The following is a 19090-nucleotide window of genomic DNA, read 5'->3' on the forward strand; positions in this document are numbered from 1 at the left end:
TGCTGGCGGGGTGACGGACATGGTGCTGTGCTCTCTGGCTTCTTCTGTCTGTCCCTCTGGGTTTCTGATGAGAATAATTCTATATTTAGACATGGGAAGCAAAACAATTTGAGCCAAATCTGGATTTTCAAGGAAAACTTACAGTGGAATGAAAAAAAGAAAGGAAAAGGAAATCCACTCCTAAGGAAAGCTTTAGTCCAGACCATTTGGTGACGTGGCGATAGTAAATTTCCTGGTTTCCTTGGCTGCGGCACGAGACCAAGGAGAGACGCTTCACTTGTGCATGCTGAGGCTGGTAGCAGAGGTCCAGCTCTGGTGAGATGCAGAGAGTGGACCGATGTCTTCAGAAACACCGAGTCTGATCAAATCTTCCTGCTCTCCTGAATGTGGCGGGTCTGTCTCTTTCAGTGATAAGGGCACCTCTCCTTCCATCATCCCCCTGTGCTTTCGTGATCTCTAACAGAAGTGTGGGTGTTGTGTTCTCTCTCTAGACTAACAAGGGGGATGAGCTCTCCAACCGGCTCCAGAACACTTTAGGCAATTACGATGAAATGAAAGACTTTCTCACGGATCGATCAAACCAGAGTCATCTTGTGGGTGTTCCCAAACCTGGGGTTCCTCAGGCTCCTGTGACCAAGATTGATGAACATTTTGTGGCAGATTCAAGAGCCCAGACTCAGCCAGCATCAGTCTGCAGCACCACATCCTCTGCCCCAGCAGCCGTCCCTGGGCAGCAGAGTAAGCGGGGCACCGTGGGCTGGCAGAAGGCTGGGCACCCGCCGTCCGATGGCCAACAGAGAGCAAGTAAGCACGGACACAGGACGCTTGATCTGAACAGATCTGCTCACTCAGAAAATCGTAGTAAAACCCCCAGCCCCAGTGTGTCAAGCCCCTCCTCCTCATCTTCCTCTTCTTCTTCTTCCAACTCAGCACAACAGGGCGCCCTCAGGACCTTGCTTGGCGATGGTGTTGGCAGACAGCAGCCGCGGACCAAACAGGTGTGCAATGTCGAGGTGGGTCTTCAGACCCAGGACAGGCCCCCCGCTATGGGAGCCAAGCACAGCGGCAGTGGCCACTGCGTGCAGAACTTTCCTCCCTCCCTGGCTTCGAAACCCAGCCTTGTCCAGCAGAAGCCTACCGCCTACGTGCGGCCCATGGATGGCCAAGATCAGGCACCGGATGAGTCTCCGAAGTTAAAGTCATCTGCAGAGACTGGCGTGCACTGCTTGTACAGGGGAGTCCCGGCAACCAAGTCAGAGTCAGCCAGAGCCAAGGCCAAGCTTTCCAAGTTCAGTATCCCCAAACAAGGAGAGGTGAGTCTTTTCTCAACACCATGTACACGCATCTGAGTTGTTCCGAGTGATGACCTGACAGTTCTGAATTTCACTCCCTTTTTGTTTATTTCAATGTATGACTAATGTCACATGGTGGGATTTGCAGCCATCAATACAGAAGGGTATATGCAGCCATAATGACTCTTAAAATGTCAAACTGATTATAATAAGAATATTTTTAAGTACCAGCATTTGCAGCTGTGGTGTGTCTGCTAGTTCAGGAAGGAATGCCTTGAAGTAATACAGTTCCAGGGATGTGTGTGTGTGTGTGTGTGTGTGTGTGAACAAGGCAGTGCTGTCAGAGATTTTGTATACTGGAAAAAAAGTATGTCAGAGCTTTTAGTATGTAAAGAGGTTAACTTGTATGTAAAAGAGTTCAGAAATTCAATATTTTTGACAATTTTGAAATGTTCCAGGAAAAACTTCAAAAGGTAGGCCTCATCATGTTTTCTAAAGTAATTGTTAAGTGATTCAGTATTGAACATGGTGATTATTCAGAAGTTTCAGGTGTCCTATCCATATTATAATATCTGAGATCTGGATTCATTGATGTTAAGTGAGAATTCTCCTTGTCCTATGAAAATGATGTTAGGTTATATAAATAAAGTGAAATCTTTTAGTTCAGGATCTTCTGGTTTGCATGTTGAGTTTACTCTAAAGTGCTTTTTCATTGCATTACAAAATATATAGGATGAACATATGGAATATTAGACTTTAAAACAAGTAAATTCCAATCACAGAATTAGCAAAGAGTCTGCGGCTAGTCACTTGAACAGTAAATCTGGGTGGAAGATGAGGTTCTGTTTGAGAAAGTCACATCTCGTATTCTATTCCAAATAGATGACAGTTGCCAAGATCACATGAAGAAATATGACTGTACATTTTTGTTTGTTTGTTTTGCTGTGATATGGTATACTTACTAAAATACAGTGTAAGCTCCAGAACATTATACTTAGCAACTCTTCATGGAGTTTTTTGGTTTTTTTTTGACATATTCTTCTTGAAAGATGGAACAGTGATGGCCAGAATATTCTTTGTATCTTAACTTGATCTAGTAACCAAATGAAACAGATGATTTGACATTTTTCATCGTGGGTTCGGCAAGACTGAGCCGCTATCAGCTGTTTTATGCATTTCTGATTTCTCATCTCAGAAAGCACCAGGTACCTACTGAGAGATCAATGTATTCCCCTTAGAGAAGACACATTTATTACTCTGAGATGTTTACACAGGTTCTCATGAGGAAATTAAGTGACATGCATACCAATGACTTCTTTTGATTATTCACTGATGTTGGATCCCAAAAAGTGTTTATTAGGAATTAATGGAAGCAAAATATAACTTCTGTAAGCATTTACATTTCTAAACATTTGTAGGAAACATACCTAGATACCTGCTGACAAAATTGAATTCATCCAGCTCTTTGATTTTCTTATCCTCATCAAATAAATGGTCTGTACCAGCCAATGAAGCCTGACTTATTTTTGAACAGAGGTGACCATAATCACCAGAAATCCCTTCATAATTTTAATTCCCAGTGATTCCTTGTTAAAATGATTTTTTTATGCACCAAAGAAACTTAAAATTTATTGGGTAACAATTTATTTACTTTGGAACCTAATGAGCTTGGTAAAGCTCTGGTGGAAAGTCTGTTTCTGACAATCAGGGCAGCCTTATGAGGACAACTCTCCAGTTTTCACTGGGTTTTGGGTATGTCCTTGCTCACGTGGACGCTTCCATGATGCCCATCTCAGACTCCGGATTAAGAATGACACCCTGTGCAAGTGTTGGTAATCACAGAAAAAGGGAAATGCTTGAGATAGAGATGCAAACTGAGAGAAATGAGAACTTTTGTATGAGAAGTGTTTCATTTTCTCCACATGGAATGACATTGAACTTTCTCCAAGGTATATTTCAAAGAGGTCAATCATGCATTGAGGAAAAGAGGTAATGTTGTTTGTAGAACAAAGTTAAAATTGATGGGGTTTTTTGTTTGCTCGGTGGGGGAAAGTATATACAGTATTTTATCAAAAAGCTTTGCATATTAGGGACATTATGGTCATTTTGCATATTAGGGACACTATAGTAATTTGGATCATGTAACTCTTGTGTGTTCGGTCAGTCTGCTATTATAATAACACGACTCTTTCCCATGGGCAGCAGGTCCCTGTCCTTCAAGCTCAAAGGGTTTGTTGGTTGGTTTGTTTCTTTACAGTACCCCCAAGAGTTTAAAAAATACCCTTTGTAGACATATCATTCAATATTTATAAGGCGTTTCTATAAAGGCACAGTTATAATAGAAACTGAAGAGTTTTATCAACTAGTTGGATTCGAAGGTATATTTGCTTTGATTTTTTGGAAGGGATAAAACAGGGTGGCAAGCCATTTAGTAAAAGTTAGTGCCTTTGTATTTTTTACACAGATCCCAGCTCTGTGGAAATGCCCTTTCGGTAGTGCTGATGTTATTTTCACTGAGAGAGAGCGTATGCTTCTTAGGAAAACTGACACAGGAGGTGACCTGAAGGGGCCTTGCGTTACTTGACTACCCTTTCTCAAGATGTTGGCTATAGAGCAAGACTTAAGACACTGTGAAGAGTTTGGAGACTCAAAAGAAGCGTTGGGTAAAAATGACATGAAAACCAGGGAAGTGAAAATGTAACTATATGTGTGGTACTGGGAAGGGCCATTCCTCATAAGAAAAGCAAATCGATAGCTAGGTGGAATGTGGTATGAGAGATTAAAAAAAAAGTTTAAAACATGATCTCTGCCTCCAAGAAATTAAGGAGACTCCAGCACTTCACTTTTAATTTGCCATTTCTCTCACTTATAGTCCAAACTAAATTTAAAATTGGGCTTCTAGCCCTGGGAAAATTCCCTTACCTTCATAATCCTTAGAGTAGAAAAATTCTTTGTTGTTTTTAAAAATTAAGAATTTGAGACTCACTCTTGTCTGATCTTACACTTGGTAAATTCTTCATTCTTTCCGACATGTGCACCCTGTCTGCTGCCGTGGAGAATTACTTGTTGCCATTCTTTCATTTTCAGCAATAGGTGATTAGTGCAGAGAACTTTCAGCGCAGTTTGATGTGGAAGTGAGAGGCCTCAAGGGACTTCCTTCACTGATGCACCTGCCTCTTGGCTGGCTGTTCCCAGCTCAGTTTTGTGTTTAATGAAAAACATATTTTTGTTGTTGTCGCCAAGACTCTTACTCCTGATGCTGCCCCTCATTAAGTGAGCCCTCCCTGGGGTGCCGCTTGGAAGGGTGACTCCTGTGAGGTAGGAGCCAGGAGCCTTGAGGAATGGCTGAAGCAGGCGTATTGGAGTGTTCTAAGGCAGGGCACACTGAATCTTCTGGTGGAAGTGAATTATTTTTTCTCATGCACACACATACAATTAGTATTTTGCCCTTAACATGTAACATGTAATTCACCGTTAACCTAGAGGGGGCAAATATAGGTTGTGAGACCTAAACATTTATACTGTCTTAGGGGTCCTGTTTAGGCAAAAATAGAATAGGAAAATATTTTATACTTGAAATATTTACAAACACATTGTTGGGGCTCCTCTTGGGACCTTGGGAGGAACCTTGGCTCCAGAGCCCCTGAAGCTTATGCTTCATTAGTTTCACAGTGCCTGTCTTCGGCTCATGGGCTAAGAAGACACTGTTATTTGAAATAAGAGGTGTCAGGTTGGAAAAGTGTGCTTCATATTAGTCTCATATTAGTGTGCTTCATATTGCATGCTTTGTATGTGCCTCATATTAGTTGGTAGAATTAAAAAATACATATTCCTATCCTCGGTGCTGTAGGCAAAACAAAAATTCGGCAGTGCTATAAAGAAACCCAATATGTAGTGCAGTGGAGACAAAATATGGGCCTTAGTCTGTGAAATCAGTTTGTTTGGCACGCTGCAGCTTCAGCGGTGGCATTCTAAAACATTTACGTTTTAGTTTCTGTTTGCTATTAATTTAATAAATGGCAGTAACTTAACACTGCTCTTGCAGAGGGCTTGAGTGTCTTCGGAAAGAACGCGTTTGCAAAGTCAGGAAACCCGTGACTGCTGCCCCTCCCTGGGGAAAGAGACACCTATATTTGAATATCATTTAGTAGACTGTATGTGTGGAGTTTTCTTAGTGGTTGACCGTTCATCTACAAGAACACATTGACCGTTTTTGGTTGATCAGATTTCTGTTTTTAAAAGAAGTCATTAAATCCCTTAAGATGTATTGATTAATCATAGCATTTTCATGATGGGCATTTTAAAATCATCATTTGTACCACAAATAAGAGCAGAAAGATAAAGCACCTTGATTTCATAAAACAGCTTCCTAGAAAAGCAATTAACTGATTTTTTCTTTAAAGTTCACAGAAGATAAATGAGGTAGGCTTCCTATATCCTGTCACTCTTGGTTACCTTTGTATGGAAATGGATTTCTTCCAAATGAAAGTCGGCACCAGCCTGTCGGAGGAAGAAGGCGTCTGCAAAGCAGTGTGTACATTACATATTCATACCAGGCTGAATTTCTTAATTACATTTGAGCTGCTTAATGTTTTCAAATCAAAGGATGCTCTCTGATTGCTCCCTGATGGAAAGAGGGTGGGTGGCCAGCCTGTGGTCCCACTCTGTTTTGGCCTCATCCTGCCTGTCACGACAGCCTCCATCCTCCCACAGTGTGGCTTAGCAGCGGCATCGATGGTTACGCTCCGTGCTTCTTCCTCGCCACAAGATACGCATCCTCTTTTCTCTCGGGAAGTCTCAGAGAACTGGTACCTCTTAGACTTAGAAGTGAAGACTCACAAATTTGATCTCAGATATGGTGGTACGAAAGCGCTTGTTTTCCATCTTACAGGTGGGTCGTCCTGAAGGTCACAGCAAAGGCTGGCAAGTGGAAATGTTTCTGCAGTTTTCGGTACTCTTATGTTCAGCCAGCCTGTTTTGGTACTTTTACATTTACCCTAAAAGGTAAAGCACTCAGTCACTTTAAAATGACTTCAGTTGCTCTAATCTTATATTGAAAATGGTGGAGAAAGCATATTAAAATGTGACCTATTGGGAGAAGGTACAGGTATCTTTTCCCACCCTCGCTTCCCCTCTGGCTTCTCTAGATTCATATTATAGAGTTTTTCAGCCGTGAGGTGGGAAGCTACTCCCAGTGATGGAGGCATTGCAGGCAGGACACGGGTAGAAGCGGGTGGCAAGACACTTTATTTTCCCCATATATTTTCTCAGTTCTCATAAAGCTTCCTGCCCCAGATATCATCTGGACAGATGATGGGTCTGTTTTCCCTTAAATTGCAACCTTGTGGGTGTTACTGCAGACCTGGGACTGAGAGCCTGGAGCCTGGGAGTTGGGAGTCCCTTGAAAAGATGCTGTGTGGTCCAGCCTCTCCCCCACCCTGCACAGTCCAGGGAGGAAAGCCTCTTCTTATGTGTTTTGTCCTCTCTTGGGCAGAAATCATGTGCAGGCTTTCAGACACACCGGGCTGGCTCAGTGAGATGACCAGGTCTCTGGACACCCACACGGGCCAGGTTTCAATCCTGGTTCTGACACTTGTTAGCCATGTCACCAGGAGCCAGGGCTTTAACTTCCCCTTGGTCTCCATTCTTGTGGAGTGGAGAGAATGATCTTATCTGCTCGACAGAGTTACCAGAGGGTAGATGAGATAAAGTCTGTAATGTGCTTAGCACAGTGATATCATGGTAAGCGTTCAAAAATTACTGGCTACGTTATTCTCGTTTAAAATGCCCCTGAGACAACAAAAGCTAGCAAAATATAAAAATGAGGGTGTTATTGAAAGTGGTTTTGCTTGTGTGTGAGTTGGAGGTGTATTGGCCCCGTGACAAGGGGTGGGAGGAGAAAGAAAAATGAAATCCTTCAATTTCTTTTGTGTTTATTTGTTAAAAGTCACTGCAGTCGTGAAGACTCAGATTATCCTGGATTAATACAGCAAAGCCTGAGTGACACAAGTCTCCCTTATTTAACGCTTAGCCCCGTCTTGAGAGTTTGTTGCTGAGTCTGGCATGGAATTTCTCAGTCTATGTTTTCGGTTTTTCTGAGCTATTATTATCTGCTGTGGACTACATCATTCTTGAGTTTTATTTCCAGTTCCACGAAATACAAAATCAACAAGACTGGGGCTGAGAAGAAACATTAACATGTTCAGGTAGCACATATTTAGAATGACTCATCGAAGCAGATCTCTTTGAAGGCACAGAGTATTAAGTAGCGTGTTTGAGCTGAGCGGCAGCATCCCTCACCCGTGATACCTCTGTAGTATGCCCGCATGGAAGATCCTGCTGTTTACACAGTCCATCGGTGCTTCGCGGGGACCAGCGGCCTGCCGGCCACCCCTGGACATGGCAGTTTTCTGTTCTGACCCAGGTCAGGCTTCAGGACCAGCAGACACTTTCACAAATTTTTTAGCTTGGATCAGCAGAAGTGTATTGTCTCACAGTTCTGCAGCCTGGAAGCCCGAAATCAGGGTGTCAACAGGGTTGGTTTCCTTGGAGGGTTGTAAAGGGGGTGTTGCTCCAGGCTTCTTTTCCTTGACTTGTAGATGGCAATCTCTTCCTTGTGTTCACAGGGTGTCTTTCCTCGCTTTACCTGTGTCTGTCCCATTTTCCTCTTTTGGTAAGGCCATCAGTCACTTTGGCTTAGAGCCCACCCAGATGGCCTCATTTTAACTCAGTTACCTTTGCCAAGACCCTATTTCCATCTAAAATTTAAAACTGTGAGGATCACAGTTGAATACAACAGTGCCCATTGATAGCATTTTTATGACTGCTTGATAAGTTAGTGATGTAAGTGCTTAGAACAGGGGTGGGCACATGGTAAACACTCAAAATATCCACACTAACAAAAACAGCTATAGTTATTATTATACTTGTTCACAGTAACTCTGGCTGCTTCACATGTCCCTTCTGATGTGCTCACCCCTAGATGATTTGAGAGCTCAGAATCTGGAAATTGAGATGAGTTGGATGAAGCTCACTAGAATTGGAGTGCCTTGTGAGGGCAAGGATTTCTGTTTTATTTTGACTGCTTTGTTTATGGAAGCACCCCTGACAGTGCCTGGCTCAGTTAGATATTTGTTGAATCAGTTGATTAATGTAAGGACGTGGGTGAAGGAAGTCACTCCCTTCCAACCACTGACCTCCTCTCTTTGGGGCCCCAGTCATTTCTGCCGAGCCTTTTATGGGAAGAAAGGAGGCTAATGCTTCCAGCAAGTAATTTATAGCTGCTCTGCCGAAGGGCAATGGGAACCATATTTACTGATGTATGTAAACACAGCCCAAGTGAAATAAACCACGGAGCTATATGCAGTCCTTGGAAACAAAAGCCGAAGCAGGCCGGGCCTCTGCCAGGGGTGCTGTGTATGTGCTTGGCCTCTTTCTCTCTGTTCTCCTTTGTCTGATGTCCATGAGAAGAAGTCCTGGCTGGAAGGCAGGGCATGTGGTGGGCTGTGTTTGTGATTCTTCGGGTCTCCAGCCATGTGATATGAGACGTGGGACAAAGCAGGGCAATGAGGGTGCGGGGGGAGCAGGGCAGCGCCCACACCGTCACTCTTTCTGCCATGAGAATCAAGTGTTCATGTACTAGAAAGAGCCTAGGATGCAGGGGTTCTTAGAGGTCCCTGCCAGTGAGCGCCGATTCCCAGAATGCCCCACGGCCCTTTTCCTCTGGATGTCAGTCTGTGTTTCTGTCATAATCCTATTCCAGTTGCTCATGGTAACCCACCGTTTCACAATTTACACAAACATCATCCACATCCAGGTGTATTTGTCACCTTCCAGACACATCCTTCAGTGATATTGCTGGCTACATAGCTTTCAGCTCTATGTGGCCCTTGGTCAATGCAGCAAAGGGTTGACACATTTAAGTGTGTGACCATGAGCGTAAACAGAGAAAAATAGAAAGGTGTCCACATTCAGGAGTGTATCAGCCCCTCCTCTCTCCCTTTAATTCTCAGAAGTCTTGAAAATCTCACAGAGAGCCTTGGTGATGGAAGGTCTTCTCCAAACCTCTGTGGTGTATCTGGCTCCTCCCTTGACAGCCCTGTACAGGTTCCTCCTGTCTGTGTTCCAGCCCCAAAGCCTAGAGGCAGCTCAAACCTCCAGGGAGGTCGCCCCATCTTTGGGTACTCTCACCCTTCCTGTGTGGACCTGCAATTCAACCTGTCACTTTGGCTTCTCGGCTTTAGATTTGCTTCCTGGAATTGCGGGGGTGGTCTATTTCAATTCTGGTTTTTTGTTTTATTCTTATTATTTTTTAACTATTAACTCCTGTAGGTTAAATCCTCACCTTGTCCCTCTAGACAGTACTCCTTGCAGGATCATGCCACCCTTTCCCGATAGACATCAAGTCCATTTAAGTGTGAGTTTTCAGAGTAGCTTTCTTTGCTTCATCATGGCCTGTTTTAATCACTCCTTTTTAACCTTTTGTAAATGGTGGTAAGTATTAGGGAAAAAGAAAAAAGCAGAGTCAGGGGCGGGGGTGCATATGATGTCGGGTAGGGACTGGGTTGCAGTGTTAGCAAGGGTGGTTAGGACAGTCCTCATTGAGTGAGGGAGATTTGCGCAAGAAGAAAGTGAGGGCGTCTGCCAGGAAGACAGCTTGAGAGAGGGTCAGGTAGGGTAGGATAGAGACCCTCGCCCTGGAATGGCAGCACGGCCCACGCTGCCCCAGAGTGCATGGGGAGGAAGAAGACCGGAGGGGAAGCCCACCATCTGAGCCCTGTCAGCCCCAGTAAGGACAGTGAGAGAGAATGGGGAGCCACTGGTGGATTTTGAGCGCAGGTGTCGTGATCTGACTTAGGTGTTACAAGGATCTGACTTAGGTGGTCCAAAGATCAGTCTTGCTGTCGTGTCAAGAGCAGACTGTACTCAGGCAGGAATAGAAACTCTGCTGGCAGATTGCTGCCCTGATCCAGGGGAGCAATGATAGCAGTTAGGACAAGGTGGTGGCAAACATGATGAGGTTGGACTCTAGATCCACATGGAAGGAGAGCCGGGAAGGTTTTCTAATGGCTCGGATGACAGATGGAGAGGAACAGAGGTCAGATTTTGACCTGAGCAGCTGAAAAGAAGTTGTTGTCAACTGAGATGGGGACAGCTGCATGGGAAGCAGAGTTTGGGGGGAAGAGCAGAAGTTCATGGGTTTATTGAGTGTGAGATGTCTATTAGACATCTACATGGAGGTAGTAAGTAGGCACACAGATTGGAGTGACAATTCTGGAGTTTAGTAGAGAAGAAAATCTACATCTGGGCCAGAGATGGAGATTTGGGAGTTTTCCACATACATGTGGTATTGAATGCCTTGAGGCTGGACAGTCTCCCAGAGGTTGAGCATAGCTGAAGAAAAGAGCTGAGTGCTGATACGGTCTGAGAGCAAGGGGTTGATGGATAGAAGGGAGCTGTAAAGGAGACAGACAAGGAGTCAGTAGGTAGGGAGACAGCCATGCGCTGTCCAAAAGCCACAAGGAAAGAGGGTGTCAAGATGGGAAGAGAATGATCACCAGGGTCAATTCTGCTGATACTGGATTTAGTAACATGGAAGAAAGGTTTTTGGGCCAAAGCCTGTTTGGTTTGAAGAGAGAATCAAGCAGAGGAATTAGAGATATTACATATAGACAACTCTTTCCAGAAGTTTTACTGTAAAGATCAGCAAAAATTTTACAAATAGCATGTCTTCACTGTAAAAGCTTGGATGACATTAAGAACACAAAGAGAAAAAAAGTCCCTTGTAATCCCACAATCTGTAAAAAATCACAATTGACTTTTGGCATAGATCCTTCTGGGCTTTTCCTATACTCCCCTCTGTATGGAATTGGGATGAAGCTGTTAGATTTGGTCGTTATTCCATTCATTTTTCTAACATACCATCAACACTGTACTATGTCATTGAACAGTCTTTGAGAGCATTTGATGCCTGTTTTTTTGCGTCTCATTTGGTTGGGAGACTTCTTCAGCGGTTTTATCCTGTGGAGGTACCACAATTTATCTATATAATCCTTTTCTTGGGTACTGAAGCTGTTTTCAGGGTTTTTTTTAAATTATTATAATTTATTCTGCAATGAGTGACCTAATAAATAAATTTTGTGTTGGTTAATATTTCCCAAGGAAAAATTCTTAGCCATCTAGTTTATGATTCCAAAATGAACAAGAGTTTCTCATATATAATCTTTTTTTTTATGTCTATATAATAACATTTCTTTCTTTTTTTTTTTTTTTTTGAACAGAGGAAAATTTATGCGTCGAACCTGGACTGGTCACTTATGATAATATACATGCTACAATTCCATTCTCCCCAATCATTCCACCTTCACCCTCTCCCACAGAGTCCCAAAGACTGTTTTTTGTGAATCTTCTGTTCATGTCCTTTACTCATTTTTCTGCTGAAGTATTTGTATGTTTTCTTACTGAGAAAATGAAAGTGAAAGTCACTCAGTTGTGTCCAACTCTTTGCCACCCCATGGACTATACATTTCATGGAATTCTCCAGGCCAGAATACTGGGGTGGGTAGCCTTTCCCCTCTCCAGGGGTTCTTCCCAACCCTGGGTTCAGAAAGAGTTCTTTAAAGTTGACCTTTCCTAAATATATTGTAAGCAGTTTTTAGTCTTTCGATTAACTTTGTTTAGTAGAGAAATTAAATTTTGTATCCTTCCTGTGATGTCTTTCTTTGTAATTATGGTTTACAAGCCTATTTCCATAGGTATATTGAAGAGTTTAATGTATGAAACCCATAAAAGAACTAGATGAAAAGTTATCTATCAGGAACTTATTTTGCTGTAAGGTGAAGCTTTGCTTACTTATTTTTTCAAATAGTCAAAGTCCAGTATAACTGATTAATTAGTATATCTTTTCACTATAATTTCAGTAAGAAAAAAGATAAATATTCCATATTTATGAGAGTGTGATTCAGGTGCAGGTAGGGATCCTATGATACAATTTCTTGTGAAACTGGGAAGACTTAAAATACTCCATCCTTTCTTCAAGACCTACCACTAAGCCCCACCACTTTGACTGCTTCAAGCATCCAAGAACTTCTTTTCTTCTAAATCCCTATCATGTCCATGTGTGATGTATTGTTGTTGTGTTGTTCATTCACTGAGTCGTGTCTGACTTTGTGGCCCTGTGGTCTGCAGCATGCCAGGCTTCCCTGTCCTTCACCATCTCCCGGAGTTTGCCCAAACTGAATCAGTAATGCCATCCATGGTGCTGTATTGCTGTGTGTTATTATTTACTTCTCTTTGTGTCCATCTGATCTCACAGTTATCTTATAAGTATCACAAATATCTGATCTCACAAATATCTTATCCATCTGATCTCACAAATATGTTGAGATCAGGGTTCCCTTCTCGTTTATCTTTTCATTAATGATGATTCTGTTTGATCTAGTACAGAATTATTTTGTTCCTGAGGTTTGGGCATTGCATTTCTGCACCTGGTAAATAGAGACAGACCTACTTTAATTGGTTTGGATAGTATTCTGTGATTTAGTGACAAATAAAGGGGTCGCAAAGAGTCAGACACGACTGAGTGACTGAACTGAACTGAACTGAAAGACTAGAATGAAGTTCAACCATAGCATATAATCTGACCCAGGCTTTATCTCCATCTGCTTAACTGGAGTTCTTGCTGGTCCTAAGAATGTATTTTCTTTCACTCTTTTCTCTGTTTATGCCTGGAGTGCTGTCCTTTCCTAGTCTGCCTGCCAAATTCTCTTTTTTCCCCAGGCCAGTTCCTCTTAAAAAATGTAACAGTAATACTTGGAAGTTAGAAAGTCGCCAACTAGAATTGAATATTGTTGGCGTATTGGCCCAATGCTTTCCATCTTATTCTCTCTCTCTCTCTCTTTTTTTTTTTGCCTCTCTACCATGTGGCATGTGGGATCTTAGTTCCCCGACCAGAAATTGAACCTGTACCCTCTGCATTGGAAGCACAGAGTCTTAGCCACTGGACCCCCAGGGAAGTCCCTCCATCTTATTCCTGATACTTTTCTGTTTCATCACTGTTTTCATTAACAGGTTAGATGTTCATTTAAGCAACTTAAATAATGGAGAACAGTGAAATTTTAAAACCAGCTCAGATCCCACCATCCAGAAAAAGAAAAATATAAGATGTACTTCACTCCAGATAGCATTTTTTTCCTTCTCTCTCTTTATATTTCTTCAGATTCATCAAACACAGAACTGCTCTTGAGTTCTGTCATATGTTCCTCTGATATGCCCATCTGTTATTTCTTGTAGATGTTTTGTTCTTTCCATTTAAATACCTGAAGAATTACTTCTTTAAAATTCTGTAGCTTAATAAAAATGTTTCAGTACTGAGCATTTCCTGAAACATGGGGTGTTCTTTCAGTCTTTTAAGATTAGTTCATTTTTCTAGTTCAGGGAATTTCTTTTATATTAAGTGTTTGCACATATTGGTTTTGATTTGCCTTTTAATTGAATTATCCTTATGTTGAATCAGATTGGTCTTTTTTGCAGTTCTGTTAATACTAATTTCTTTCTAATTGCTTTGATCTGTATTTTTTCACCTGAATTCACTGTTATTTTTCCTAATCCTTTTCTCTGTGTCAGTGATTCAGAAACAGCTTCCTTTCTGTTTCTTACAGTCTCTGATTTTTTTCATTAGTTGTATCACATGATTGTATACCTTAGTGGAAAAAAAAAAGAGATTATGCCCCTCTCTGTGATTACTTGTAATTTTTTCCCAAGAATTTATAAAATTCTACTTCTCATTCCTATTTTACTAATTATAAAATTAATTTATTGCCATAGTTCAGAGTTTTATTTTTCATGAAAAAGTTATAAATCATACTCTCCTTTACTCACACTATTAAATTTTGGTTCTTCCTTTTAATGGGCATTTTTCCAGTAACATAGTCCTCAGAAAAAGAAGCATCTCTATTATAAATTAATTAGAGCACATTGTTATAATAGGTTCCAAAAAGAGCAGCTTAAAAACAAGGCAAAAGTTAATTTCTCTTTCATTTTAAATCTGAGATGGTGTGCTGGTTCTGCTTTGTGATATCCAGTCATGGACTCAGGCTCCTTTATCCTGCTGTTCTGTGATCAGTAGGAGTGTTAGGCTTATACATGTGATCCAAGATGCTCTGTGTTCCTTTCCAGACTGGGAAGATGGAGGGGGAAAGGTGGGGAGAGCATGTCCTGCCCTTTAGAGGTTCAACTTGGAAGAAGTGCAGACCACTTTCTTTCATATTCCATTGGCCCAAATTAATCACCCAGCTCTCTGAGATTCAAAGAAGGCTGAGAAAAAATTGTCCAGTCTTCATGCTGGGTCATCATGTGCCCTGAGAAAAATTTTATATTCTGGAAGAAGACATCAATAGATACTGGGGGAAAGCAAGCAGTCCCTGATGTATAGTAGTTATTACTTTATATCAGTGGTTGCTCATTTAAAGGTTTAGCTCTCATGGTTTCCATGAGCCGTTCAAAGGAAGGAATCATTTTCTCGTTTCTCACTTCTCCAGTGTTTGAGTCCAACATTTTTGTTGAATTGTTGTTTCTGAATTAGGATGACACAGTCTATGTAATTTTCTGAATTTCTGGATGAATGAGATTTAAATTCATAAAGTGTTTAAGGACATTATAGATATTTTGACAAATAGAGGCTCCTTGTTACATTATTATATATGATAATTGCCCTGACATCAATGATAGTTGCAAAGTATATAAATTTGATTGAAGTAAGTATAAATATAGCCAGTAATATAGGTTCTTTCTACTAAACATGAAAATTTCTTTGGCTAATATGTGGATTCCTATCTAAATTCATGAGTTCTCTTCTGACATTTGGGTTAAGCCTGAAATGGATTAATCTTTTTCTGATAAAGTTTCATAAGCTGTGATTTCTCTGGTGACCACATTTAATTAGATATTAAATAAACTGCTTATCTTTATACCAACAGGTTTTATGACTGCATTTTTTTTCCTGAGCTGTATTTCACAGATTAAGTATCTAGCAGAAGTAAAAATAAAATAAAATATTTAGTAGATATATTTAGTAGACTACCATAGCCTTAGATTAGAAATTAAAATATGCCTCTTTTTAAAATGGAAAATAAATATTTGAGCTTAAATTTAAAAGATAGAGATAGGTAAGATTGTCTAAATATATCCATTCCAGTGAAAAAAAGTACATTTTGTTTTCCAGGTACTGTTTTTCCCCACCCCCTAGAAATTGACTAGACTTCTTTTAAGTGGAAAAATTCTATTTTATCTGCAAAGGCTGAAACATTTTGTGATAAGGCTGTGAAGGTTTTAATTAAAAACTTGAGTTTTCTTTTTTTCAATACCCCACCCTGTGGTAAGATTCTTCCACTCAAATATAATGACTTTCTGACTCGCTCCACCCCCTACCCCCGCCCATGTGTTGGAATGTAGAGGAGAGATTGTAGGCCTTATGAATACTGAACAGCCAAGATGGGGGAGCCTGGTGGTCTGCGCTCTATGGGGTCGCACAGAGTCGGACACAACTGAAGTGACTTAGCAGCAGCAGCAGCAGCAAGATGAATTTAATCTGCTGTTTCAGTGAATGGAACATCACAGAGATGGATCTGGAAATGCCAGATGACCTTTTGTTCAGATCAGAAGAGAGTTGCCAAGTTGTCTGAAGAAATAGGATCCAAACAGAAGGAAGATCAATTGTCAGATTGCCTAAAGGCATAAAATCTGTAAAAGGTTTAATTTTTCTCAGTTAGATTCTGTTCCCCAGAGCTCAGCAAAGTTTTAGAAGAGACTCTTCCACCCTCCAGAAGTTTCTTCCGTTCCTTCAAATTGAAAATGAAATGGTTGTTTCCTCTCTCTGTTAATCCCTCTCCTCCCCAGGTTAACGTCAAGTGAAGACTGTGTAGGGATAGGTGAGTAGGGTAACGTCCCTGGGACAAAAAGTGATGGCTCAGCTGGTTATGGGAAGGTTGTGGTGAGTTGGGGATCATCTGAGTTCCTGGTGTGAGTTTCTGGCATGTATCTCTGGATGGTATCTTGGGGCCTTGATGGTTAAACAGCATCCAAACTGTAGTCTCCTTTAACCAAAATGTTTTCTGGATGTTTTCATTTCAATGGTTTAAATTCAAGTTGACCACAGCATGTGCCATGGTCTTACTGGGACTCTTGGGATCATCTTGGGTTCTTTATTTTATACCATTTGTTGTTGATTGCTCTTTCCAAAAATCTCAAATAGTCATCCAAATCTTAGTGCTACTTCCTATTTGACTACTAGCTTTTCTAGCTTTTGAGTATTCATCAGGTTAACTTCTCTTTAACAAAAAAGAGTGTTATCTGATTAATCCTTTTAAAGATCCAGTTTCTCCTCTTTCTTCCCCACCTTAAAATCCTTGCAGGCGAACTGCGGAGATGTATATCTGTGTGATACAGAACAGGTAGGTATTTCATGGACAAATTTAAGATAATCTAATTTCATAATTCCTTTAAATTTTTTTAAAATTGTGGTAAAAAAGCACATAGCATAAAATTTACCATCTTAACCATTTTAAAATGTACAGTTCAGTTCCTTTAAATGCATTCCCATAATATCTTATAACTCTTGAGGGTTTTTACCCCCCTCATTTTGAAGAGGGTTGAAATTTTGTTATATCTCACACAGGTTTTAAAGTTTTCTGTACTTAAATGCAGAACTCCGTGCCAGTCAGTCACAGTCATTATATGCAGTTAAGTGGTGGCTCCTGGAATCTTCCTGGAGATCAGTTATGACTGTGCCGTTCCCTCCTCCTTTCCCCAGTGTCTCCTAAGTGACTAAGGACTGTATCTCACTCATGTTAGGTATTTGGGGGCTGTTTGTTGATTGACTGTGTGGGATGTTAAGACCATTATCGATAAAGAATATTGCCTTTCTTCATCACCCTCCCAATAAGCCAAGGTAATTGCATGATGTTACAATGAAATGCAATTGGGCTTCCCTGGTGGCTCAGATGGTAAAGATTCTGCCTGCAGTGCAGGAGATCTGGGTTCGATCTCTGAGTTGGGAAGATCCCCTGGACTTTAAGGGAATAACTGCACACGCCAGTATTCTTGCCTGGAGAATTCCATAGACAGAGGAGCCTGGCAGGCTACAGCCCACAAGATCACAAAGAGTTGGACATGACTGAGTACACATGAGTGCACACACACACACACACACACACACACACACAACCTCTACTTCGTTACTTCCTTTTAATTTTATCTTAGAAAGTCTCTTGAGTGGAATTCCTCACCCTTGGGTTTCATCACCTCTTGGCTTTTTGCCATTAATCTCTTCCAAATGTAGTTCAACATCCAGTCACTACCAGGCATATATAACTAAAAAATTTTTTGTAATGCAGAGGAAATAAAAAGGAAAACACTAGTCTGATCAGGTTACGTTCTTGCTCCAGCAGCTCCTTTTCTTACCTGGTTTCCAAGAGCAGCTTTCAGCATCCCCCAAGTGTATTCTGCAGAACATTAGTTTGGAAGGTTATCAGTAGCTCCATGAAAATGATGTCTGAGTTACATGAGTTTTTACTTTCATATTTCTCTTATACCAAATGTTATGTTATGAATCTCTGAAAAGAGACTATTCTGAGCAGCATCTTCTAAGCTCACTTGATTACAACAGTGTTTTGGTTGTTGTTTGTTTTTTTTTTTTCAGAGCAACTCATGGAATTAGCATTCTGAGAAACATGCTAGAAAATACTAACCTAGAAGATAAAAGTCTAGAACCTCACCACCTTCCCTCATCTCCTGCTCTGGCTTTCACCCCAGGACCCTGAACCAGGTCCTTCCTTTTCTAGCCACTCATGCATGCTCATGCCTCCATATTTTATAGTGAATTGCTCCTGAAGAACCTGCCCTCCACCGCAGGAGCCATAAGAGATGGGGGCTTGATCCCTGGGTCTGGAAGATCACCTGGAGTAGGAAACTGCCAGACATTAAATTTTTAAACACTAAAGAATATATTTTCAAAAGCTGTGGGTAGTGCAGGATTAAACTGTGTATGAAACCTTCATTTGAGGTAGCAAATAGTTGGTAGGGAAGTGTCCACATTTGAAATCTATAATTTCATTGGGATACTCCAGTATTCTTGCCAGGAGAATCCCACAGGCAGGGGAGCCTGGTGGGCTATAGTCCATAAGGTTGCAAAGACTTGGACATGACTGAGCAACCGAACATACACACACACTCCCTACCAGAAATCTGCTGCTTGCACTCACCCCTACCCCATTGGACTTCTGTCCCTAAACCTCTTTATTATCTCCTCTGTGAAACCTCTGCTCACAGAATGAGCTGCTTTCTCTATTCCTTCACGGCACTTCTCGTCTCTCTGTTTTTATCCATCCTTCCATCCACAGATTCACATAGCTGGCTTTTTCGGTGAGCTGTGGCCTGTGAGCTCCCAGTCAGGCTGGCACCCTGTCGTATTCATCTTTATATCCTGGGCACTAAATACACTGCTTACCATGCAGGTGCTTTACAAACTAATGTTCAGTTAAAATGTTAAATTTAACACTAAAAATTCTTTAAAGCTTTAAAAGAAAATCTTTAAAAAAGATCACATAGCATTCCCCCCCCACCCCCCAACAAAAAACTCAGTTTTATAAGCAAACATTATCCCAGGCTGGAGATTGAGAAAATAGCATACTTTATATCCTACATCTTGTCAGAATTCTGGCCAGACATTAAGTTTTTAAACACTAGAGAATATATTTTTAAAAGCTGTGGGTAGTGCAGGATTCAACTGTGTGTATGAAACC

General features: G+C 41.2%; 1 protein-coding gene across 8 annotated transcripts in view; it reads left to right on the forward strand.

Annotated features, from left to right (window-relative positions):
• The window catches only part of AFF3 (ALF transcription elongation factor 3), a 643034-nt gene that overhangs the window by 145843 nt on the left and 478101 nt on the right, over positions 1 to 19090 (forward strand). For 4 of the 8 annotated variants that reach the window (XM_088841644.1, XM_055400161.2, XM_088841639.1 and 1 more), the window contains 2 exons: positions 492 to 804; positions 931 to 1313. In XM_088841644.1, coding sequence (XP_088697770.1) covers positions 492 to 804; positions 931 to 1313 — 696 coding nt within the window. Of the gene's footprint in view, positions 1 to 491; positions 1314 to 19090 lie in introns of all 8 variants that reach the window. The other 4 variants (XM_088841640.1, XM_088841642.1, XM_088841638.1 and 1 more) reach the window with 1 other exon arrangement.

This window comes from Moschus berezovskii, chromosome 11, assembly GCF_049115385.1.
Source record: "Moschus berezovskii isolate FMDL1 chromosome 11, NW_MosBer_1.0, whole genome shotgun sequence".
Taxonomy (NCBI): domain Eukaryota; kingdom Metazoa; phylum Chordata; class Mammalia; order Artiodactyla; family Moschidae; genus Moschus; species Moschus berezovskii.